This window comes from Alligator sinensis, unplaced genomic scaffold, assembly GCF_000455745.1.
Source record: "Alligator sinensis unplaced genomic scaffold, ASM45574v1 scaffold121_1, whole genome shotgun sequence".
Classification (NCBI taxonomy): domain Eukaryota; kingdom Metazoa; phylum Chordata; order Crocodylia; family Alligatoridae; genus Alligator; species Alligator sinensis.
In genome coordinates this window covers 1450780-1476137 of record NW_005841910.1, presented here as the reverse complement: position 1 = coordinate 1476137, position 25358 = coordinate 1450780, and the positions used below count along the sequence as shown (strand labels likewise).

The 25358-nt window shown below is 42.1% G+C and overlaps 1 protein-coding gene across 1 annotated transcript in view; it reads right to left on the bottom strand.

The window, feature by feature from the left end:
* The window catches only part of CNTN3 (contactin 3), a 349250-nt gene that overhangs the window by 148435 nt on the left and 175457 nt on the right, over window positions 1–25358 (bottom strand). Inside the window, exon 5 of the mRNA XM_014517467.2 lies at window positions 11196–11329. Within this exon, the coding sequence (XP_014372953.2) occupies window positions 11196–11250 (55 nt within the window). The 5' untranslated portion in view covers window positions 11251–11329. The remainder of the gene's footprint in view (window positions 1–11195; window positions 11330–25358) is intronic.

Genomic DNA, 25358 nt, shown 5'->3' with positions numbered 1-25358 from the left:
AGCACCTATTTTATATGAGGCCGTTTATTCAGAAGTCAAATTACTGGATTGTTTAGGGTGCCCTAGAGAAGTTGGGGAGAGATCTATTTTTTAAAATCCCACATTTCCTTTGTATTATGTTCTCAGGAAGTGCTACCTGGACATCCTTTTTTTATGTAATATTTAGGGATGGCTTTTCCTCAGGAATGCAGCATGGGATTCACCTCACTAGCTGCCGCAACCATGATTTCACAAGCGAAGAGGCAGACCCAAGACAAGACATCATTCTGGTATCTCGCTCGAAGGAAATAGAATGAGCATCTAGCTTTGTGCATCTCTTTCTATGAAAGCAGAGCTCAGCTCTGACAGGTAATGCAGGTTGAAATACCACTTGCCCCATCAACTACCAGCATAACAATGGGATTCTTAACAAGCATTAGCTACGTCTTTAACTACCTCCCCTCCACTGCAAATAAACAAACCAACCCCAACATTTACTTTAGTGTAGACCTCTGTTCAGTGGTAAGTGGACTCCCTTCATCCACCCCTCTCACTCCCTTGACATCCATGCTAGAACAGCAAGGGTCCAATAGGATGAGGTACTGAACAAATTCCCCCCAACAAAAGGGGGTGCGCTTCAGTCCACGATGTAGGTGACATACAAGACCACAGGGCTTGGGACAGACATTAGACATAAGCCGGTTTAAGTGATCAGAAACTGGTTTAAACCTGTAACAGAACAGATGTTCAGTGCACATAAACCAATTAAAAATGGCTGGAACTGGTTTGAAATAAACCTGGTTGAATGTATTATCAGGCTTAACTGATTTGGGTCAAATCAGTTTATGCAATGTCTGTCCCAGACCCCTTCCTGGTTTAAGTTAAACCAGAGTTTCCTGGCATGCTCTCTGGGCTGGGTGGGGCTCTCTGCTCCACAGCAGAGCTGGCCCCTCCCCTCTGCTCCCTGGCTGGAGCTCAGCAGAGACTGCAGGTCTCTGCTTGGATTCCTCCTCCCTTCCCTCGCCCCGCTCTCTCCATCCCTTCTGCATTACACAGACACCTCTCAGCATTCGCTAGCAGACCACATGCTGGCTACGGTCCCTGCTGTGGCAGACGGGACAAAGGCAGATTCAACATGTAGCTGGTAATGTCCCCGTTTTGTTTTCTTAATGGGCTGATAAACACGGAGTTAGGGGTGATAAACACGGTTACCAGTTCCCTACTGAGCTGGTCAGAAGTGGCGGCAGAACCCCTCCCTAACCAGAGTATCCTGCCAGGGCCTGGCTATGCCCCACTCAGCTCAGCACTGTGGAAGAGAAGGGAGGAGTGCTCTAGCAACCCCTGGCTTCTAGCCTGAGCCATTACAGGCAGGTGTCTACATTTCTGGGATGTCTGTGCAGTTACAAACTGATTCAGCAGAGCCACGTTAGACTAACCTGCAAAGATTGAATCAATTGAGGCTCAGGCTTTTTGAATGTCTGTCCCTAGCCCAGAAGTTCAGTCCCATTCAGTTCAGGCATATATGCATATGTAGTCACTGCAGGGGAAATTCAAAGTGTACTTTTAGGCTCTTGCAGGGCCTCAATGCTTCCTGTGTATGTGGCAGCCCCAAAGCACTGGCTGCTGATGCAGCAGAGCCTACTTGCCTACTGGCACCTTACAGGCTCTCCAGTGGGTGGGGGTAACTATGGAGCTTGCTTCTTCTGCAGAACCATATATGCCATGATCAAGGAAAATCTTGGCACAGCCACTTGTCTTGCTGCTTCACTGATCTCTTTCCAAATGATGAATTTCCTCAATTCCAGGATGCAACTTCTTGTCATTAATGATACCAACAACACTATCAGATCTGTTGTCTTGCCAAGCCCCAGAGCTTGGCACATTCTGCTAATGTCTCTTTAGAAAAAAAGGTTCCCTTCCTTCGCTCTCACACAGAGATTGCTACCTTTATGTGAGGAGATGCCAGCAGCCCCCTCATCATTCAAGGTTTTGGAATACTGTTAGAAGGAAAAGCAAACTCATTAGCCTCCAATCACCATATTAATTTGTTGGCAAATGAACACATTCATGAAAATGACAGGTTATGGCAAAGCTCGCACTGCTGTGCTGTCAACTGATAGAGCCACATGCTTCTTGACAACATACCACGGCCGTCATAGTTTCTGCAGAATGTAACATAAGGATTTGGTTTGGTAAGAAGATCTTTTGCAGGGAAATATCATGCGTTGCTATGTTATATTAGCACTTCATTTAGGTACACTTCAGTCGGCTCTGCAGCATGTATAAAGTCTGTCTCTTAACAAAAACTGATATGTAGGCATTTCCAAGGGTAATACAGTACTGCTAGAAACAAAGTGCAGGACTCCTATGGGATTGTTTGCCGAGTTCCCATGATCAATCACTTCATTTTATATTGTGCCCTTAGCACTGCAAAAAGCTTTACTACAGAATTACAGTACAAAGATTCTTTGCAGAAGGGATGATGTGAATGTCTGCAATTTGTACAAGGTCACCACCCTTTACTACAGACTCCACAAAAATATGAAAAGCAAGCTGAGGAAATCTGTTCTTCTTATGAGGCATTTTAGATTTACATTTTGGACATTAAGATCATGTCAGCTATGATCAGAAATCCCTTTTTAAGTCAATAAGAACACCAAGGGTGTGATTCCTGTGCTTGAGGACAGGGGAGGAAACAAACCTTAGACGATAAGAGGACAGCTGTCTTTGAAAATGAAAGCTAACAAAATATAATATTAATAAAAAAAGACAGTCTTTACCTATCACAATTACCATGCCACAGCGAGTTGCAGGGGTTACTGCTGAGGCCAAATGTTAAACAGGATTTTAGAAAGGGTTAGACGTTTTTATGAATAATGAGAACATTCGGTTTCACATTCAAGACTGCATTCACTTTATTTAAATTAATATAAATGATTCTGAAATCAACTCGTGGGGTTATTCTGTAATAGCTCATTATAGAAGACAAGATCCTGGCCTAGGTAGACTACCAGTCTAATTGTGTACTCAAATGGAATCATATTCCTCATACTGTTCATTTTGACAGATCGGTGTTTAGTGCTATGGACAGAATCGTATCAGCGCTTTGGGGAAATGTGGTCAATGGTGAATCTCTATACACATATTTTAGCATTTGGAAGCAAAAAAGAAATCACAATGTGTATATGTGCCCTAACCAACAACTGGGAAGGCAGAAAAAAGCCTCCAGAGCGGGTGAGCTAAGCAGTATCCTGGCCCATGCCATGGCACGTTGAATTCTTTTAAGCACATTTCTTTCTTTAATTATTCAAGACAGTGCAGTCATTACAATAGTTTACCTCATGTTGCACAGGTCTCTCTTCAACATGCAATACTATGCACTTACTGTGCTTTATTACAGTAGCATACGGACTGAGTATTCAGGTTGTTTTCCATTTGTTATATTTAACAACTGTGCTGGTGGCTATTTTTCTTTGCTATTAAACTAAAGGCTATTGAATCCTATCCAGCCAACATTTTGCAGCACTTCAGAGAGCAGAATGGAAGGTTAATAGGTAAATAAATGGAACATCCGAAAAGTATGGTGACAAAAAAATTTAACGATGTATAAAGCTTGTACTGATAGTGAATCATTCTTGCCTAGAATAACATAATGCTTGATTCCACTGAGCCATGATAATTTCCAATGCACTCAGTTACTAAGAAATACTTTGGCAACACTGAAGGTGACAAAGACAAGTTTGTATTACAGGTACTGAAAATCAAGACTAATGGAAAGACCTGAAAATTCTAGCTCAAAATAATCCTCATGAAAAAGCAATGAATAACTCAAGGGACTATAAATGAGACAAACTTAATTCCATCTTCACAATTCAAAAGTTGTTCCAGGTCAACAATGGCGGAAAGCATGATTTAATATTTTGAGGCCAGCTGGGATAAAAACCTGACCCTAACTGAATCAATGGGAGTTTTGTGGGGGGAGTTTGAGCACATCACAACTCTTAATACATTTATCCTCACAACCCTCCTGTGAGGTAGGGCTGGGTCATTCATTACACTGGTTAGACAGATAAGGAAGTACGACACTGAAAGGCTATGCAACTTACTCAAGATCACTGCAACTTACTCAAAATCATGCAGGAAGTCTGTTGCAGACCCAGGAAATGAACCCAGGTCTGTGACTCAAACAAGCAACCCATCCTCTGGGCCTATGTTGCTTTCTTGCCTCTTCCTCAGCATGGCTTATTTCGTGTACGTAGCTGTTCCTTCAAAGGTTTTTTCTTTCTTTTGAACACAATCATTCTTTTGAACATAATCAGTCCACACAGTACATAAAAACTCTGTGCTTTGACTGTTTTTATTACAGAAAGGAAGCATGTGTCTTATTCGGTTCATAATGCATCACATACACTTCAAGGAAGAAACAATCCTCTCTTCCCTCCCTCAGGTAAACTGCAAAAATAAAAACTTGTGATCAAGGTTTATATGAATATATATATATTTTTTAAAAAAAAGAAATAAATGCCAAGACCTCTTTTCTTTCAGTCAGGCATTTGTACAACCCTTCTTTGATAAACTGTCAAGATTCAAACGGGATAAACCAAAAGCAATTCAAGATATAGGATATTGCAATCATGGAGCTAATTTGAAATGAGTTTATCTGTAAGAACATAGAGACTGTCAAGGTTTGTAAAGCAAGATCAGAGACATCTCCATTGCTTGAGAATCGATGCTATCGCATAACATTAAATTGCAAACAAATCTTGAAAAAAATTGCAGTCATTCGAGTTTATAGGCAGAGAATGCTTAAAATAGTTTCTTCCAGTAACACAGCCAGATCCCCTCCAGATCTATCTTAATGATAATTAAAATACATTAAAAAAGTGTTTAATCATTTCCTTGACTCTTGCTGTGCATTCCTATTAAAAGATGGCTGTAAATAATGCAAACTGTAGCTTTACACAGTGGATTTTACGAAGTTCATTTTTAAGACTTATCAAGGCTTTTCAGGCAATTTAAAGTAACATCAAAACTAGCTTATGCAGGGGCCCAAACATCAAACACCAGATGTATATCAGAACCAAGATATGACTGAGCTTGGAGGGTGGAGAGGAGTGATCTTCAACTGTGTCTCACTACATTATGCCTTCTGACCTCAAAGAACATGGCTTATCAACATTAGGTCATGCACCCCTGCTGTGGGTACTCAATAATCCTAGGGTCTTGCTTTATAGTAAACTGTGCAAGGCATGCAGATAGGGACTAACATTAAATGTCAGTCCCCAAATGACTGACATTTAAATGGGACATGATGCATGGGTGCCTCCCCCTCAACCACTGCATGCTCTGTACTGGATTAACAATTCAGCAGGCAACAAAGCTAAGTAGCAAAGGAAGGAAAGACTCATAACAGAGATCATTGCAGGAAGTCTCAGAGTGATGGGTAGTAGAAAGGAGAGGGAACATGGGACTAGGAAGAGGGAGAAGGGAAAGGAGATTTCCTACATTCCGTCTTGGTCTTCCCCACAGACATTTGTCTGTACAGTATTGAGCCTTAAATTATGAATGGGGGTGGGAGAAAAGCCCTGCTTTCTAACAGGCAAATGCTACATCATACTCACTAATGGCTTTATACAATTATATGAAGTCTTTGGCATTAAGATGATCATTTATATTATGATAACATGTACAAGGCCTAATGAGCATCGAAGGCCCCCTCCCCTCTGCCTTAACAAGATGCCTCTCAGCATTAGCTAGCAGACCACATGCTGGCTACACTCCGTGCTGTGGGAGATGGGACAAAGGCAGACAGGACAGTGGCTTAGGACTCTTTGGAGCTAATCAACAGGTAGCTGGTAAAGTAGCAGACTAATGTTAGACTAACCTGCAAAGATTGAATCAATTCAGGCTCAGGCTTTTTGAATGTCTATCCCTAGCCCTAGGTGTCAAGGTGCATAAGTATTGAAGTGCATGTTTGCAGATTTCTTCAGCTTGTTTTCCCTATAACCTTCTGCATCTTTACACTGAATGAAGCCAAATAAAAGATCAATAGAGAGTTGCAAGTTGACACACTCTGAGGAAGTGTGATGAGTGACCCTTCCAGCAGGTCGCAGGCTGCTGCCCTGGCAGGATGATTAACCTGCCTCGAACACATCTGCTAGTGAGGTGGCAGTCCATCCTGACCCCAGTACTTTCCCTGCCCTCTGGCAGCTTTGCTTGGTTTCTGATCAGCTTGCTTTTGAAACCATCAGCTCCTGTGCCTTGCTCCTTGCCTCAGTTCTAGTTTCTGACTCTGGCTTCAGACCCTGGAATGATCTGTGGCTCCTAACTCTGCCTTTCCAACCCTGGCTTGACTCACGGCTTCCTTTACTGTGGCTTCTCCTGACTATTACTCCAGCTCCCCCATGCTCCTGACCACCTCCTTCAGCTGTGACCCTGACCTGAACCCTGGCCCTGGACTCAGAGCTAGCCAGCAGACCTAACCACACAGATTCCTATCATAACCAGAATGTGTGTACAACTTCCAAATTCCTATTCTGTGAATTACCTCTAGCCACCTGGACTGGCATAATGAGTTCTCACTTCCAACTCTTTATGCTATGGAGGCAGCACAGTGGTATTGGCACATCTGGATTGTAAGAACACACTGACAGTTGATTAATGCCATCCAATAATAGGAGCCTGCCGAGTGTCCACAAGGAGAAAAACCTAACATAGGAACTCCCGTTTGTTGGGTCAGGCCAGGTTCATCAAGCCCAGTATCCTCCTGTCCCTCTCAGTGGCAGGGTGGATACCAAGGGGGAGGGTGAACAGGGTGTGACCCACATCTTCCACATCATGCTCTTCTTCCACAGCACCTTCCAGAGATTTAGGAAGTTCTGATTTCAAGGCTGTATCCTTATATATCATGTTCCATTACTGATCCATGTTCATGATCTTACTGGTGGATCTTTTCTCCAAGAATTTGGCTAACCCCCTTGTGAACTGGGTTAAGCTACCAGCCTCCACAACACCTTGCGGCAACCAGTTTCACAAGTTAATTACTTGCTGTGTGGGCAAAATAAAAACTTCTGCTTGTTAGTTTTAAGTCTACTACCAGGTGGTTTAATTTGACCCCTAGTTTTAGCATTTTAAAGACAGTAAATAATGAATCCCAAATTACCTTTTCTGCGCTATTTAATCTTTTGTAGATCTCTATTCTGTCCCCTTAAGCATATTTTTTTCTACACTGAAAAGTCCTAGCCTATGTAATCTCTCATCTGGAAGCCCCTCCATACCTCTGATCATCCTTGTTGCCTTCTCTCTACCTTTTCTAGTTCCTTGACGTCCTTTTTGAAGTCTGTGGCCAAAGCTGCACACTATAAGTATATGGTGCATACATGCATAGAATACAAAAGGAGCAAGATGCCACCTTCTTGCTTTGTTTACCATTTCTATCTTACTAATTCCAAACATTATTTGCATTTGACTACTGCTGAACACTGAGCTGATGTTTTTAGTGAACCATCCATACAGAAGGTGACTTTAATATTCAGAAAGTTTGGACTAACACACAAACAAAAAAACCCCTGCAAAAAACACCAAAAACCTCATAGCCAAAAAGCAGACAAGACCTAGAGAACAGGAAGGCTTGGTGTACCTCAAAATGCGAGGATTTAGCCACAGCACTGCTCTTACAAGTACAATAAATTCACTCACAAATGATATTCATGATGCTGCTACATAGCAAGTGTGATTTATGGCAACAAAGACATTCACACACTGCTTGTATTTACATTAAAAAAAATCCTAATGAGAAGCAAGATTAATATCCATTAGGAAAATGTGGCTCAAGCACAATGATAACACTTTGACACAATGCTGAGATTGCTAATAAATATTGAGACACAATTTTGGTACCGACGTTACTTTACAGTAAAGCTTTTTCCATTGAAATAACAGAAAATAAACAATTATTATAACAGACTTCAGCATGAATATTCTACCTGTTAAATGTCAAAATATTCTGCCTTTTCTAAGCCTGCTGGACAGGGGATCACTAATATATCAACGTACAGAAAACAAAAAAATATAGCTCAACTATTCAAATGAGCATTTATACTGCATCAGCAAAACCCTTCACTTCCATAATGCACGTTTTCACCAGGACATTAATTACATTTCCTTTTTGCCCTGCAAATTATTTTACCCAGTGGTAGGGTATTCTTCTTGAATCGGGAGCTGGTATCTAACAACCCAGAAAATGAATCTTCAAGATGCTGGTACAGAAAAGCGTGAGACAAATCCTACAAAGATAACATGTCTATAGGAAAGCCAGTTAACAAATATTGTTACATCCAAAAGGTTAACATTTTATTGAAAATGTGAGATTAGCTTTTTAATGAAAAGTAATGTCTCAAAAAAGTTTCCCATTCTTGTTTTGATGAAAAGTGAAAAAATCCCTGGAAGAGAAACATTTATATAACATATTTTTCAGTCACTGAAAATCTAATTTCTAAACACCAGCGTCAAGCAAACTTCCAGGACCACTCAAACAACATCTGCTCAACAGGGGAGCTCTAGAGCTAGCAGAAAATTGTGTTCCTGCCATGGGAAGTTTTGATTTCTCCTCATCCCTCGCTCCCCCACCCCCATTTTCTCCCCAGCTTCACTTTAGCAAAAATTTAGGGTGGGGAAGAAGTACTGAAAGAAAGATGGAAATAAAAATTAGATTAGTTCAATGGATTCTCTCTCTTTTAATTTAATTTAATTTAATTAATTAATTTATTTTTTTAAGGTAAAGAGACAAGTTTTCTTCCTCCCTCCTGTCCCCTGCCCCTGCCCTGCATTAAAAACTTACACTTTTTCAACTAGGTTTGGAAGAAAAAGATGGAATTAGCTTTCCCTCCTTGGGCTCTCATTCCTAACACATGGGGAGGAAAGGGCAGGGGCAGGGGTGCATTATGGAAACACAAGACAACTCAATAGAAGTGTGCCAACACAGATCCCAAACCTATCCTGGGGTTAGGCTAGCAGTGATTAGCAGGCTAATTAGCAGTGATTAGCAGGCTAGCAGAGATAATCACTAGCAGTGATTTTAAGTGTACATCCTCCAAGCACATCACATAGAAGGGCAATAGCATCAGATTGCAAGTTCTCAGGGAGATGTATGGATTTCACAATCCAGCAATTTTACCATGCAATTCCTAATGGCATAAGGGTTTCCCCCAACTCAAAGATGCGAGCAGTAGAGCAAACCTGCGTGTCCTAAACCCCAGTCATTGGGACACAGTTCCTTCCACTTACCTGTTTCCAGGACCCCTCACCCCAAAACAGCTGTTCTGCAATCCTGGAGCATCCTTTACCCCCAGCATTGACTGGAGTACCAGCTGATATAACAGTGTTTTGTAGAGAGTACGTGCGCCCCTCTGGCATAAATCTAGACCTTGGCCTGCAGTTAGTTAATTGGTTTACTGCTTTGAGCAGCACTATGTAGTAACAAAAATAAACGGTACTTTGACAAACGTTAATGAAGCTAACACCTTGCTTTTCAGAGGGATGCTGAAAGCTGCAAGTGAGAGGAACAGTGGAAAAAACCGTGGTCAGGCCCAGTCCATTCTCCCTTTCAGCACCTACCGTCTGCCAATGTGACACAGGTTGCTGTGCAAGGTGGAGCTATAATTTGACTCAGTAAATGTCAGTCATGTCAGGTCTTCTTTATAGGCCTGGTTTAGCCAGAAGAGAGATCTTTTAAGCCACATTCAAACATTTGGGCACATGAAGGGCCATCCGGTGTAGGTTCTTAAATCGGAGAAACATGCCTGTTGGAAAATAACTTGTTGCTATCTTTCCTCTAATGCTGCTTAGAATTAGGGACCTGCTTAAATCACGGTGGGACAAAGGATTTTTCGCAGCCCACTTGCAGTGCACATAACCGATTTTGTGGGCATTTCACAGAAGCCCCACCTTTCCTCACTGATTAGTGGATGGGCCCCAGTGGCTCTGTCCCTCATGGCTGATTAGCTGAGAGGCAAAAAAATGCATAATTAAATAGCTACTTAAAAGATGGCACCAAAACTTTCCTGACTGGTACCTTCACTTAGTCTACGTTATTAGCTCAACTCCTCAGTAGCTATCATTCAAATCACGTGCTCTATGGATGCAATGACTCCCGCATTTTCTTTATATTCCAGTAAGCATTTTGGGAGGGGGGTAGGAGAGGGTTAATTCCATAGGAAATCACAGCCAATGCCATTTTTTGTGGTGATTGCGGAGATGGCTGGTTTTTGCAGTGTCCACAAAAATCACAACACTGCAATTTAAATGCAGATTAAAATTTTCTCTCATTGCAGATTCAAGTCCTTCTGGGACCTTTATTGAATGAAGTCACAATAAATCAGACCACTAAACTCCCCTTCCTTGGGATGAGCACTGCTACAACAATTAAAAGCATGGTAATAGCTGGCTGAAGAACATGGGCAGGTGTCAAATGGGCACTCTCAGCCAAGTCAGCTTTTTGACATGCCCTGGGTTCATTGGGGTGAAGGGATTTAATCCTGAGTGACAGAGCTGGGGGGGCGGGGGGGGAGAAGGGGAGTTCCTTTCTCCTTCCGATATTATTGAAGACTGAAAACTAGAACAAACACCCAATGCATTAAATGCAAAGCAAAGTTTGGGGCTGCTCTGCCACTATCAATGACCTTACTGAGTCACTAGTAAAACAGCAGAAGAGAAGGTAAGGACAAGAAGAGAGCAGGAGTTCCCAGCCTTGCGACTGAGCTGCGGTACTGCCTGCCACAGTGCGAAGAAACAGCCTAGGAGTTGTGAATTAGCACAGAGTTTTCTCCTTTATGAGCAAATCCATTCGGAAGTAAACCAAGAGCTTTAACAAAAGATAAAGCAACCAGTCTGGGTAACAGACTCACCGTAAACATTTCCCCAGCTAGAATTTAATCTGCACGCTATTTTTTCTTTTAAATTAGCATATCCACAATGCAAGCCTCTGCAGTCCTATCACATGACCTCTATTTGCTTTGAAAGTACAGGCCTATTCAACAAACAAAAGAAAAGGAGAGAAATTATTTTAGTACGCTATTATTATTTTAAGCTTTTCAGTGTAGGTTTAGTTTCTAAATGATCTGTCTCAGTGCATTTAAAAAAACCCACCACAACAACAAAACAGCGCGCACAGATTTGAGGTAGCTCGGATTTGGAAGTTAGAAAACATATATTGTTACCTCCAAGGCAGCCAACAAACGAAAGCAGGAACAACTGTATCCACAGGAAAACCATCTTCAGTTGTCAGAAGTTTATAACTCCCGTTCTGCCTCAGATGAATAGCAGATTGAGTCTTCCGCACAAAACCTTTAATCTGTTAAAAACAACATATTCACAGTATAACCACAAAATTCAAAACCAAAAGCCAGTATCCAAATGAAAACATGTTTTAATAATAGTAGATTGACAGTTGCTTAGATCCTTAGGAAATTTTCTCTTTTTCTATGGCTCGTGAGTCGACTGATCCCTGAATAGAACAGTACAAACCTCTAATTAGAAATGCAATATAATGTAGAGTTGACGCCAAAGAAAGAAAAATCACACCGCCAAGCATATATTTCTTTTTCCTCATGTTCAAATAAACAGGAATACTGCCAGCTGCATTGTGGTCTCTATCCAGCAAGGTCCCAAAAACACAAGCTCAAGTTTCAGCACCAATTGTGACAGTGACGCTGATTCATGGGACGACTTGTGCATCAAGTTAAGCGCGTGCTTTATGTACTTTTGCTCTACTGGGACTAAATATACACAGAGATAAATAGGATTCAAGAAAACAGCAGAACCACTCAGTCCCAGTCACAGGCTACTGGGGGTTTTGCTAAATTAATAGATAACCCAACATCTTCCTCTCAGATATTTCCACCCCTTTCCTTTTCTTTAGTTGCCCCACTCCTTACTTCAAATTCATACTTGGATATGAAGCAGGAGAGGCGAAAGGAGCTTGTGCTCAAGGTGCAGTTACAAGCACAGCTCTTGTCCCATTTTTATTGCCTGGGTTACATTTAACTAATGTAATGGAATTAGTACCATTGCGGGCTTTCTTTCAGGTTACAAATGAATTCTGTGTGGAACGTGCACAGCAGAAATTGGGGCGGAACTCAACATTTAATAACTGAGCAAGTTACTTCAGGCATAGGATACCTGGAAAAGCAGCACGAGATGCACAGTTTAGCTAGGTATTGGATAAAAGGCTTGCTTGTTAATGTCTACATGTATATTATCTGGTTTGGAAACCTGCAATTAACAAGCCTCCAAAGCTGAAGCCTAGGGACGGAAGTTACAAATAAACCAGTATAAGTGATCTGAAACCGGTTCACATCTATAATACAACAGGGAGGTTCAGTGCATAAAACGCTTTCAAAATGACCAAAACTAGTTTAAGATAAACCTGGATGGATGTAGTATCAGACTGAACTGATTAGGTTTAAATCAGTTTACTGAATTTCTGTCCCAGATCCCCTCCAAATTCAAGTTAACTCATAGTCCCCCATCATCCCAGGATGCTTTGCACCTTGCCTGCAACACTCCCTCCCCCCCACAGGGTGGGTGGGCTAGCCTTGGCCCAAGCTGTCTGATCCAGCCGAGCAGGGAGGTATACTCTAGCACCCCCAATCTTCTGGTCTGAGTCACTGCAGGCAATTAGCTGCATTTCTGGAATCAAAAGTGAATGTCTGCTCACTTGTTTATTAATTCAATCCACACAGCTTAGACTAACCTGCAAAGATTGAACTGATTCAGCCTTGGACTTTTTGACTGTCTGTACTTAGCCAAAATGTCAGGCTTCCTGCAGCCCAACATATAATATTTTAATGCTCCACAGTCTATACCAGGGGTTCTCAATTGGGACCCCACAAAACCCCTTCAAGGTGCCATTGCCAGCATTGCAACAGCCAGATAAAACAGCCCCATGCACAGCACTGCAGCGCACATGTCCTGCCCAATAACCCTAAAGCAAGCAGGTGAGCTCGTTTGGGCTGAAGTTCATCCCTCCCACCTTCCACACATCTCCCAGAAACAGAAGCTTGCAGTACACTTCTACTTCTTTCTGGGAGATGCTGTGCGGGGTTGGGCTGGGAAGGGATGCAGCACAAGCCACCTCCCCTGCCTCCTTTGGGGTTAATCGGGGAACTCTAAAGCAAAAAGAGCACGTGCCACAGTCCTTCCCAGTCTGGCTGTGCAGCGGATGTGCAGGGCAGTTTTATCTGGTGGCAATAACACTGACAGAGCTTAGGTAAGTGCTTCTCAAGTAGGGGTGTCACCACACTCAAAAAAACAAAACAAAACCTGGTGGAGGAGTGCCCTGACTGAAAAGGTTGAGAACCTCTAATCTACACACTGGGAAAGACTGTTTGCAACATGAAGCCGCACGTAGATATGTTTTACAGAAAACACGTTAGAGGATCAGTATGGCTGCCAAGTTAAAACAAACTCAAAGTTTGTCTGCTTCCTCAATCTGGAGTCAGCCTTAGGTATACACTTTATGATCAGCCTTTAATGACATACTATTTTTCCACAGGACCCTGGCCTCACTCACTGCATTAGATGGACAGAAGTCACTCAGTGGCCAGCTATTAATACAGTAAAATCTCTGTTATCCGGTGCGAGTGGGAATGGGGGGGGTGCTGGTTATCTACAAATTCTGGTCATCTGAGAGTTACGCTCAAGAAAGACAGAGCCATACTTGTAGTGCAACTTTTCAAAGAATTAGTGTACAATACGTTACAGTATAACATACTGTATAAAGAACAAAACAGTATATAGATAAAAATTCCATCATAGCCACCCCAAACGCCAGGGCAGCCTAGCTGCAGCAGGGGTAGGGAGGGGCACGCACACTCAGATACCTTGCGCAGGTATCCTCAGAGCAGTGCAGCAGGCAGCAAAGTGGTGCAGTGCCATGTGCATCCCACCACTGAAATTCTAGTTAATTAAGTATTCTGGTTAGTTAAATGCCAGATAACAGAGATTGTACTGTACTATGTTTATTCTCATTGTTCAATGTGTTACCATGTCATATTTACTGCACTGTTTAAACTGATCTGAATATAACATGTTAAGGTTTCCTTATGGATATACTCAAAGTTGATAACTGAAGTATGAATATTTTACAAACATTTATTTCATCTTTACAACATCCTTGCAAGATGAGGGAGCGGTGCTAGCTGCATTCTATACAGAGTGCCTCAGCTACAGACTTGCATCCACAATCCAAGCAAAGCAACTAAGAGAAGGATTAATTTTAAGACTATAAAAATGTTAATATTTCTAGTAACAAACAGCTTAGAAGAGAGCCAAGGTAATGAAATGAGGGCTGACATTTCATATGAATATTAAAGTGTTTAACAGCATCTTATCGATATCGTTAAAAAGATCACAGGTCAAACATATGGATCAATGAGCTAATTCAACTGGTGGGGAGGGGAGGAAAGTGATAGTACAAGTTGGGAACTGTTAGAGACCATCAAATTAAACTGGAAAACATGACAACTTACTCCTTAAGCAACTGTGTGGGTGCAACTACACGTGTGCTTTAACATGCCTATTTGAATGCGCATTAAAGCATCACTAAAAAAAGCATGCTATTTAGTTAGAGTTGTTGGTTGTAGCTGTACTGGTTAAAGGACATAGGCAGATAAGGTTATTTGGGTAGATGTAATATCTTAGACTAAATAAATAGTTGGCTAAATTCTTCTTCGCAAAGAACAATTTTTCCAACTATTTGGTCGGTCTAATAAAAGATATAACATCTACCCAAAGAATCATGCCCTGCTATTTGGTTAATTCACATTAAAATAAGCGAATATGCATTAAGTGTCACTTAAAAACCATGGGGCACTTACACACAAGCGGGTAGCCTGCTCTCCCACACTAGAAATCCAGTGCATCAGAGCAGACTTGATTAATTGAGTCTGCAGGAGCAGGTAAATTGATGTATTCTGGCAACCTTGCACATCATGTGCATCAGTGGCACGGCACATCTCTGCACTGAGAAAATGGTGGTGGTGCATTTTGAACTAAAACACGTTTGATTTGCTGTACTTCAAAGTGCCCAACCACCATTTTCTCAGCACAGGGACGTACTGTGCTGCTGATACATGTGACGTGCAGGTGCTTTAATTAGCATGGCCCCTTAATTAAAAGCATCTGGCGCCGCATCGGGACCATGTGTAAAAATGCCCCGGCTTTTTAGTCAATGTGCAGTAAGACAGGCTAATGTGTATTTTTTTAGTACCTCAAAATGGAGATACTAGACTTAATGCACATTAACTAAAGTGCGTTAATGCACGTGTAGATGTGTGTTAACAGGGGAGCATTACGCTGGACATCCCATTAAGCCAGAAGTAAACATCCTTAGAGTGTCTATAATTAGAGACAACAATTTTCTTAGCCAAGAGACATTACATCTGGTGCAAGGTAGCTATTCTGAACCTCATTATGATGAATAATGATGAATTAATAGCTGGATTGGAAGTTGGTGGTTGCCTAGGGACTAGCAATTGTGACCTAATTACATCAATATGGGCAAACAAAAGGACAGTGCCCAAGCAGTAACATATACACTTGGTGCTTCAAAAAGCCGAATTTTCCTTTGCTTTAGCAAATTATCAGCAAAATGGACTATGAGGAAAAAATTCAGAAAGAAAAATGCAAATTAAGACTATGAATTCTTTAAAGAAGTGTTTATTAGATGGCCATGAATCCACAAGAGTTCATCCAAATTCAGTAGCAAAGCAAGACAGCTAATAGGAATGTGTATGCACGTACATGTGAGTATATTATAGTTATTATATGATATGCTACATAAAAATAAGAAAAAAAAAGGAAGGGAGAGATAGCAAGTGATATAAATTAGAAGATACAAAAAGTGTAGGCGATTGATAAAGGTAGAGAAAAGGGCTGGCTGAGATCAAAACAACAAGTTTTTAATATACTGGGAGGAAAAAAAAAAAAAGATACTTATAACAATTGGACCTATTCCTAGATAGAGGTAGTAAAAGAGTCAGTAATGACTCCGAGAAGGCAGAAGAGTTTAATAAACATTTCTGTTCTACGGAACGTACGTGAAAATATTTCCATTTCAGATCCACAGTCTTAGTCATGGGTACAGGCTGAATATCAGATGACAACCTTGATCAGGAGCTGTCGTCTGGTTCAGACGTTAGGTCACACCAAGAAAGGTGTGATGTGGACCAATGTGAATCAAATACAAGGCAGACAATCAGGTCACAGGCATGGAAGAATGTCATTTACCAATGTGTAAAGGTGGAGTCATGAAAGTACTTTCTAGATCACTACTAACCAAGCAGTAGGGGTGTGTGAAGTGGGCCCTATTCGATTTGGATTTGGCCCGAATCAGGGACAGTGATTCAATTCGTTGATTCGGATCACTGTCCCCGATTCGATTCAGCCAAATCCAAATCTGAAGATTTGATTCTGATTCGGAGAATCAGAGATTCGAACATATACACAGCTTTAAAAGTTTTTTCTACATACATTGAGGTAGTAGGCATGGCTCATGACGACTGCGATGCTGGGGTGCATGGAGGGTCCCACAGGAGTGTGGGGAACCCTCCACGTGCTTGGTGGCGAACCCAGAACTGGACTGCAAGTACTCCTGGTCCACTTCTGGGTCTGCCAGGGAGCATGCTGGGGGGTCCCCCCGTGCCTCCCCGGCTTGGCGATCAGCTGCAGGGGGACCCCAGGTGCCCCCCCCCTCCAGACCCAGGAGGCACCAGTTGCTGAGCCAGGGGATATGAGGGGGCCCCCCTGCATGCTCCCTGGCGGACCTGGAAGTGGACTGGAAGTGCTTCTAGTCCACTTCTGGGTCTGCTACCAAGCGTGCTGTGGAGCCCCCCCCATGCTTCTGTGGGACACTCCATACACCCCAGCACCATAGCACTCACAAGCCTCTACTACCTAGAGGTATGTAGAAAAAACATTTAAAGCTGTTTCTATGTCTGAATCTTTCTGAATCAATTCAGAGGATTCTGATTCAATTCAGAGAGATTAAAGGGTCCTCCGATTCGATTCGGATTCAGAGATTTGGACACTGAATTGAACCAAATCTCCACTGAATTGAATCAGGGACCGAAGCTTTGCACAGCCCTACCAAGCAGGACATTAAGATAGCTTTTTCATGATAAATGAGAGTAACCCGGTAGCTCAGAGATCTCTAGACCGGTGATGTCTTTTGGAATTAGTCCAGTATTCTAAAATTGTACTGGAAGAGTCATGCTAACATTAAAAAAAGGCCAAACAGGATGAATCGGGTAGCCATAGGCCAGTTAGCAGCTTTTCATTATTTGCTCCGCACTGTTATCAGGCCATGAGGTTCATTTAATAAAGAATTAAAAGGATTAAAAACCAAAATTATTAACAGTCAACATGATTTTATGGAAAATAGGTCAATGTCAAACAAATTGGATTCGTCTTTGAGATTAAAATTTTGGCTGATAAAAAGGGGGCTGCGTGGATGTCAGATTTTTGTATTAAATTAACATCACACAGCATTCTCATTAAAATTAAATCAGCACTACACAATGTCAAGAGAGCACACAGTAAATGGATTAAGAACTGACTAACTGAAAAAGTAGTTGTCAATAGCAGTCTGCAAGGATGGGTATTTGCATCAATATTAGTCAACATTTTCAGTATCCTGAGAGCAGATACACCTGATATAAATCTGTGGACAACATGAAAAGATAGTCAGAATGGTAAAGAATTGAGGGTGGGGCAGTCGCACAGAACAATCTGGACTGCTTAGTGAGCAGGAACCAAAAGGCTGTTTGATACCAAAAACAGAAAGAAAAGAAAAGAAAAAGTTTAGATTTATAAAAGCCTGGATGTCTAAAAAACTAACACTTAGGAGTAGAGGGGATAGTATATGTCTGTTTATGGCAACTTTTGGCCCTATGGGCCAGTTAAGTAATGTGGGGCTGGTCCGTGGGCCAGATCAGGTGCTGTGTGCCCAGTCTAGTGCACAGAACTATCCTACAGGTGTGGAAATCTGGCAGCAGAAAAACAGCCATTAGCTGCCACTACTCCCCTACCAAATTTTTGGGCCCATGGGGAGCCCTGCAGGCCAGATGATATGGCTCTGTGCGCTGAGGATCGAGCGCTCCTGTTCTAACCTAACACAAGTTACTGTGGTCAATGACAGCTGGTACAGCAGAACACAGGGACCTGTGATTCACAAGTTAAGACTGGATGATTTATTTTGTTGGCATGCATAAGGTCAATGAAAGAGCAGAATATGAGTGCCAGGGAACTAAGATCACAAGGAAATCTAATGCTGTCAAATCAGACAAAAAACAAAGTGGGTAAGGTGTTGCAGACACCAGATGCATTGGGGCAGAGAGCTTGCCCAGTACTGCTAAAATAACCTAAATGAACGATATCTATGAGTGGCACAGCAACTGCTGCTCTAAAATGGGTGTATGTTTTGTCAGCAAAACAAATGCCTGTAAGATGTAAACAACTACTGTATAAAAGGCTGAGGCAAGGCCATGCATCTCTGGAGTCGAGTTCCCCATTTCTCTCTTCCTAGACTCACCACGAACTGATCACTTGTGGTAGCCTAATAAAACAACTTTTGCTTTCAGGTTAAGCTGGTTATTTCATCAAAGACAAAAGAGAGGACTGAAGGTGGCGGTCCGACATGTTGGTTCTATCTAGCTTTAAGCCCTCCAAACCACTGAACAAAAAGAGCTGCTGCCTGCCTTCTCACCAATCTTTACACCAAAAGATAAACACGCACTGAGTGCATCTACACATGCATCTTAAAGCAAAGCAATAACCTCCAGCAGAGTTTATTGTTCCTGGGTACTGCATTTAAATGTATGCCTCAGACTGCAGCATGTGGAGCCAGGTTGAAGCAGCCCTGGCTGGTGATGGCTATAAAATGATATTTAGAGATTTGCTTTTAGGAATTGGCTTATAGGTAAAGTAGTTATGCATTGCAATAATGGTCCAGGGGAATGGCAAGGGTTAATTGGTTTCTACAAACCTGTTTGTGACAAAGTTTCTTTCAAGGCCCCCCTGTCCGGAGCGGGCATAGACAGGCTGGGAAACTGAAGACATGTACCACAGTGTTCCATAATATGAGATAAGGAACTTTGCTGCACTGGCCAGGTCACAGTAACTAGCTGCAGAGCACTTAGGGATTTTCAGTTTTGGTGGATGGACCAAATTAACACACTGGTAAAAAGACCAAATTAAGATGTGTGCATGTGATGGGTTTGTTGCAACAAATGAATATGCTGACAGGACAGAATGTGGATGGTAGGAGGACCACAGGAAGACCAATTAACAGTACCCAGGAATGAAGAGTCAGAGGGGAGAAACACTGCAAAAAGAGGGATTTCAGAGCAGCAAAGGGTCCCTGAGGGGAGAACCTGAGGCCATCATAGACAGAGGACACACCACCAACCTGTCTCACCCACCCCACCAGTGGAGCAGGCCTTGGCCCTCAACTTCCAGGCTGCTGACATCTGACATTCAAGAAAGAACCACAGGGTGAAACTCGAGTACTGGTAGATATAGAATTTGGGGGGGAGGGAGGGGGGGGGCAGTATTTTGTTTGCCTTGCCTGTATTATTTTTATCTGCTATCACTCTGTATAAATAAAATTTGTCTATTATCAAATGGAGGTCATGGTTGGTGTGAGAGTTTGAGTCCACCTGGAATAAACCATCTGTGTCATAAATCCAGTGCCAACAGCTGGCAAGGGACCTGGGGAGTCAGCCTGCCAGCCTAGGGCTGCTTTGACATGGCTCAATGTTCTGTGGAAGGGCTGGCTGGGGCATGAGGGTGCTTCAGTGTGGGGCTAGCCAGCAGGCAGCCCCTACAGTGAAGCACCCTCATGCCCCAGCCAGTTGCAGCAGCACCTACATGTGCATTGCCGCACACAAAAAAACCCCACAGCAGGACAGCATTTGTAGGTGCTGAGATGTTTACTACGGAGCTAACTGGTTTGCTCCGCAGTAAATGTCCCATGTAGATGTGTCTCCTGTTCTTGCAGGTTGGTCTGGAAAAAATTCACTGATCTTGGCTGAATTTTTCCAGCAAACCACCTGCAGGAAGCCATCCAATGAGATTTCAAAAGCTGGTGATAAAATGTCTTGTCTTGCATTGCTCTTCTAACATAGACCAATCAAGGAAATTGTATTTTGAGATCATTATTCAGCTCCTTCTGTACAAGAGGCAGCTTTTAAACCATGTGTTCAGATCTGAATCATCACCATAGATGAAATTATGCTTCAGGAGGTGACCTCTAAAGAGTTAAAGGGGAAACCTCTCCTGTAGGCTGGTTAGTCTGTAACCAGCTTCTGTAGGGTTTCTAGTACTCTTCTCTCTGAAGTATCTGGAGCTGATTGCTGATGGAGAGAGGAAACTAGACTTGATGGAGCACTAGTCTTGTCACGTCTGACTATTCCTCTATTCTTATTAAAACTTTACCTTTATAGATAATGTAATGCTTCAGGGTTTAAGTGTGCCACAAAAGCTTGCATTTACCCTCTGCACATTCATAATATCTTTCCAAAAGTGAAACTCAAATGACCAATAAATGTGGAAACAGCATGAGCTGCATTAGTTAACTCATGTGTTACGCTTTCTCCTGTGGAGAAGTACTTTATTGTGGAAATCAATGGAGCTACTTGTACAATAAACTGCTACACAGCATGAGTAAAGGAAGCAGAATATGTTCCTTAATTCATCTGGGCCATACAGTAATCTGGTGGGAGTATTTTCAAAGTGGCTTACCAGTGCAAATATATGCTTCCCAAGTAGTTAAACAGTCCGAAGGTTGGCCCACCACTAAGTTGTCCCCTTGAATCTAGCTAAGCTGTTTCAAAAAGGTACCACACATCCTTACACTGCCAAGTTTGGGAAACCCACAATCCAGTCCTTTGGCAGCAGAAATCTTTTCTGTAGATTATTTTAAATACTTGTGGTTGGTTTACAGAGGAATAAAAAAAAATAAAAAAAATAAAAAAAAAAAAAAATCAAGAGATTTCAGCAAGAGCAAAACCAGTAGCTAAGAGAGAGGACTGATAGGTCCTGCTTGGCAGTGAGGGTTAAAAGGCTTTGACAGGACCAAATGTTTTGTACCCACTCTCATTTACAGTGCATCTATTACAATATTCATACTAAAATGTCTTGTGCTAGCTTAAAATATTGTACTCTCACTAGGTCATGTTGTACTTCAGAGGTGCAGCAGTGTTTCTCACAGCAATCACTTAGCTACTATGCTAGATTTTGTAGGATTTGCCATGGAACACATGATCTCTCTGTAATACCGTCTGGACTAATGCAGACTTATCATGAGAGATTTTTAAAAAACTTGCTGGTCAATCTCCTGAAGTCTCATAGCAAGTCACCAGATCCTTTCCATTTCTAGGTCATTGCTGAACACCATTCTTCTTTAGCCAATTATATCTGAATACAGGATATAGGGAGGAAAAAATAGAAGGGTAACTTGATATAATTTAAGAGCCCGCAGTCTCCAAGTCAGACTAGATCTAATGGTCTCTTTGGCATTAACAGCTGTGAACCAATGCAGAGATGTCACAGTTTTATTAAAAAACACCAACACCTTTCATTTTGTAGACCCAATTTGAGATGTCTGGGGCCTAATTTTTCAGGTTAACATCATATAGCACTTTATGTTCAACACACAAACAGGAGCCTTTCCCCGTCCCTGCCTTCAAAATTGCATACATCCGTAGCAACTGCATACATAAATATGGACAGATTCTCATACTTATAACCCTTATGCTGAGCAGCACCTTGCACCCTAGGGAAGCTGCTCATTAAACAAAAGATGCTGTTTAACATGGCAGAGAAAGTTAGAATCTTGCCCTAAAGTAGTAAAATTTATTGCTAGCCTTTTAAGCCAAGTACAGACATTCAAAAAAGCATGGGGTGGAATTGATCTAAGTTATGTGGTTTTCTGCAAGCAGTGTAGTTTACATCAGTAGTGAACAGAACGCACGCTCGTCCTTTGGTGCAGGGGATACATTTCAGACTGGGTTCTGCCACTTTGAAACCAGTTTGTGTGCGCTGAACTTCTGTTCAGTTCCAGATAGAGACTGGTTTGTGATCACTTACACTGGTAAAAATATAATGTCTGTACCTGGCTTGATAGCCGTCTATACACGTGCTTGGGGGTGGGGAGTGTTTTAATTAAAGTAGTTTCTGGATAGCTGCTCTAATCAAGTCTGCTCTGATGCATTCCAATTAGAACGTGAATGAGCATGTGTGTAGGCAGCTGATGTCTTTTACAACAATTTAGCAGCTTCAAGCCAGGTACAGAATCTAGCTAACTACTCTACCTACCTTTGCTAGATGACCAAGAGTCCCCGGACCCCAGTTTGAGACTCACCAATTTAAACTTACGGCAGATATTGTATGCAGGTTCCTTAGGATAAGAAAGACCTGAGGAAACAGTCTGTCATAAAAAGCAGCAATGAAAGTCTTAGGCCTTACATTATACTCAGCTCTGTGGTATCACAAAGCAGCCAGATAAATATTATAAATTCTGATTACTCTTGGTGGAACAAAGCGCTATCAGCCTGGCAGCATTACAACTCTTCCTACTGCTGAAGCCGTAAAAATTTAAAATCAGAAGCATGCAAAGGTGTCACGAACACACATAGATCAGGATGTCATCAATCCAGGATTAATATGTGCTATTTTATAGCTAAATAATAAAAACAGATGGGGGGAGGAGGAGCATAAGCTCCTTTTAGGGAAAACTTAAATACTTTTATTCTTGTGGTCAAAATAATGTATTCACTTCATGTCTCCTCAGACTGCCTTTTGAGTAATTCTTAAATTAACTGTATGTGTTGTCTATTGCTTCCTTCTGAATATCAAACAATAGGAAAATCTATAGACCAAGACACAAAGCCCAAACCACACTGTTCTAGGACTTCCTGTTCTGTTGCCGCAGATAGATAATTTTCTGTACTTGTCATACACCGTACCTTACCGAACGTACACTAGGGAAGGCATGTTTTTATAATATATTGAGATGTATTCATAATTGCAACGATGTGAAAGGAATTTGAAATGCAATACAGGTGAAAACTCAAATGTTTGAGCTTAGTTGACTTAGTGCAACTAAGTAAAAATGAGCAAAGGGAACAGGTTTTGCTTAAGTTCTATTGATGTGACAGCTGCATGATGAGTATTTTTCATATGAGCCAAAACCCTGAGGCAACTGTGTGTGGCAAGAGAGTTTAAGCACACATTTTACTATTTAATGTCAACTGAAGAAGTCTCCAAATGCTACAATTAAGAAATAATAAACTTAATATCTCTAAAAGTATTTTAAAAATGCATGTTCCAAAGAGAAAAACACTCTAAAGCCTTGAAGTTCTCAAACAGGAAGAAGTTCTAAAAAAAAAAAGCGAGGTCTGGATAGCAGTAAAGGAAGGGCAAATGGAGCTGCTCTGGCAACTGGAAGGTACAACAGACCTAAAGCCGTGCTTCCCACAACCTGTTTGCATGGCAGTATTCCCCGGCTCTCTACTGGTGCCCGGAAGCATGTTATCTGCAAGAGCATAAAGCAGATTCCTTAATGGAAGATGAGACTTGGAGATGGGAGGAGCGAGTCCACTGAAGGACCCTAGGAAGGCTGACAGAACAGAAGTTAAGCCTACCATGCAAGTTGTCTTTGCTTTGGGAGGTAATCCTGACATCAAAGCTCCAGTGCAGGCAGCCAGGACACCCCATTGTGCATTTGTTCTGCCTGCCCGTTCTGTTTCTGCAAATCCAGACGGCACCGAGTTGGAATTTACAAGAACTCCATGCTCCAGAACTCACTCCCCTGCCAAAAAAACAGAGCCAACAGAGAGAGTAGGGCCCAGGAACGTTTAAATTTGCATACTGCTCATGCTAGCAAACTAGTTTTGTCCTTGCTGACCTACTTAGCTGAAATTATACATTGGCCAAAGCCTCCCTTGTGCTTCTTCAGGAAAAAGTCTTACAGAGATTGATTATGGATTTTACCTTTAACTTTGAAAAATATCCACTTAGCAATATTAAAGGGCTGGAAGCTTATTATGAAATCATTTTATCACTAGCCATGGACATACCAACTGTGCAATTACACACACACACACAAAAATCCTGAGGTGATGAGGTCAGTGTGTTAAGCCACATAAATACTGGGAAAGCAAACCTTGAGATGGAAGTGGTTGCATCAATTACAGATCTTGTTCTATAAAGTGCTCTGGACAAAGCAAAGCATCAAAGCCTTTTCATTTCCCAAAGCAGCATTTTGAAGAAGCTAAGAAACTGAAATAGGGTTTTATTGAAAAGAGAATGGCAATTTGAAGCTTGCCTTTAGAGATGCTATTATGAAGCGTAACACTAACAGGAAGTGGGTTAACCTACCAACTAAGTAACCTTAAGGGCCAAATAAGTCTTTCATAATTCGCCAAAATAATAATAATAAAAAAAAAAGTCTGTTAATCAGGTGATCAACTTGGTGCATCTAACAATTCAAAACGTGATGCTTAATCTAACAAAACACCCTACCTTAAGGTATAAAATCATATCTCCATGGCTAGCAATAAAGGAATTTGTTTTAAAGCATTCATTGTATTGTTGTTACTGTGCTCATTCTAATCATACAGATCATCTTTTAATAAAATTAGACGTGTTGGCTGACTCGTCTTCACAAGAATAGCAGTTTCCACATTGCTTTAAAAAGACTGCTTACAGGAAAAACCACATTCTGTTTCAAACTCTCAGGAATACGTCTTGGCCAAGTACAAACAGTCAAAAGGCCTGAGGCGGAATCGATCCAATCTTCACAGGTTTCTTTAAGTTGTGTAGATTGGACCAATAACTAACTGCACTCGCGTTCACTTTTCAGTTAGGAAAGGCAGCCAGATGCCTGCACTGGCCCAGGCCAGAAGGTGTGAGGAGCTAGAGCATGCTTCCCAGCCTGCCGGCCATTGCTGAGCCCAGCCGAGTGGGAACCATCCCTGATTGGTTGCCCAGCACACCTCCCACAAACCCCAGCTGTCCTCCAACATGGGGAGGGCTGTCCATGTGCCAGCCCTCACAGTCAGGCATCTGCCCATATGGGGCCAGCCCCACACCTGAGGAGGTTTCCTCCATCCTGGGCCAGGGTCCCTCGAATCCTTATCTGTGGGACCACGTGGAGGACAGGGTGCAGGTAGAATCCTCCTCTGCTCCCTCAGAAGGACAGACCAAGGCTCATGGGATCCCAGGCTGCAGGAAACCCCCTGAGGTATGGGGCTCCCACCACATGGGCAAATGCCCAGCTGCAGGGAAGGAGGGGGGCATGGCACTGACCTGAGGGGCTC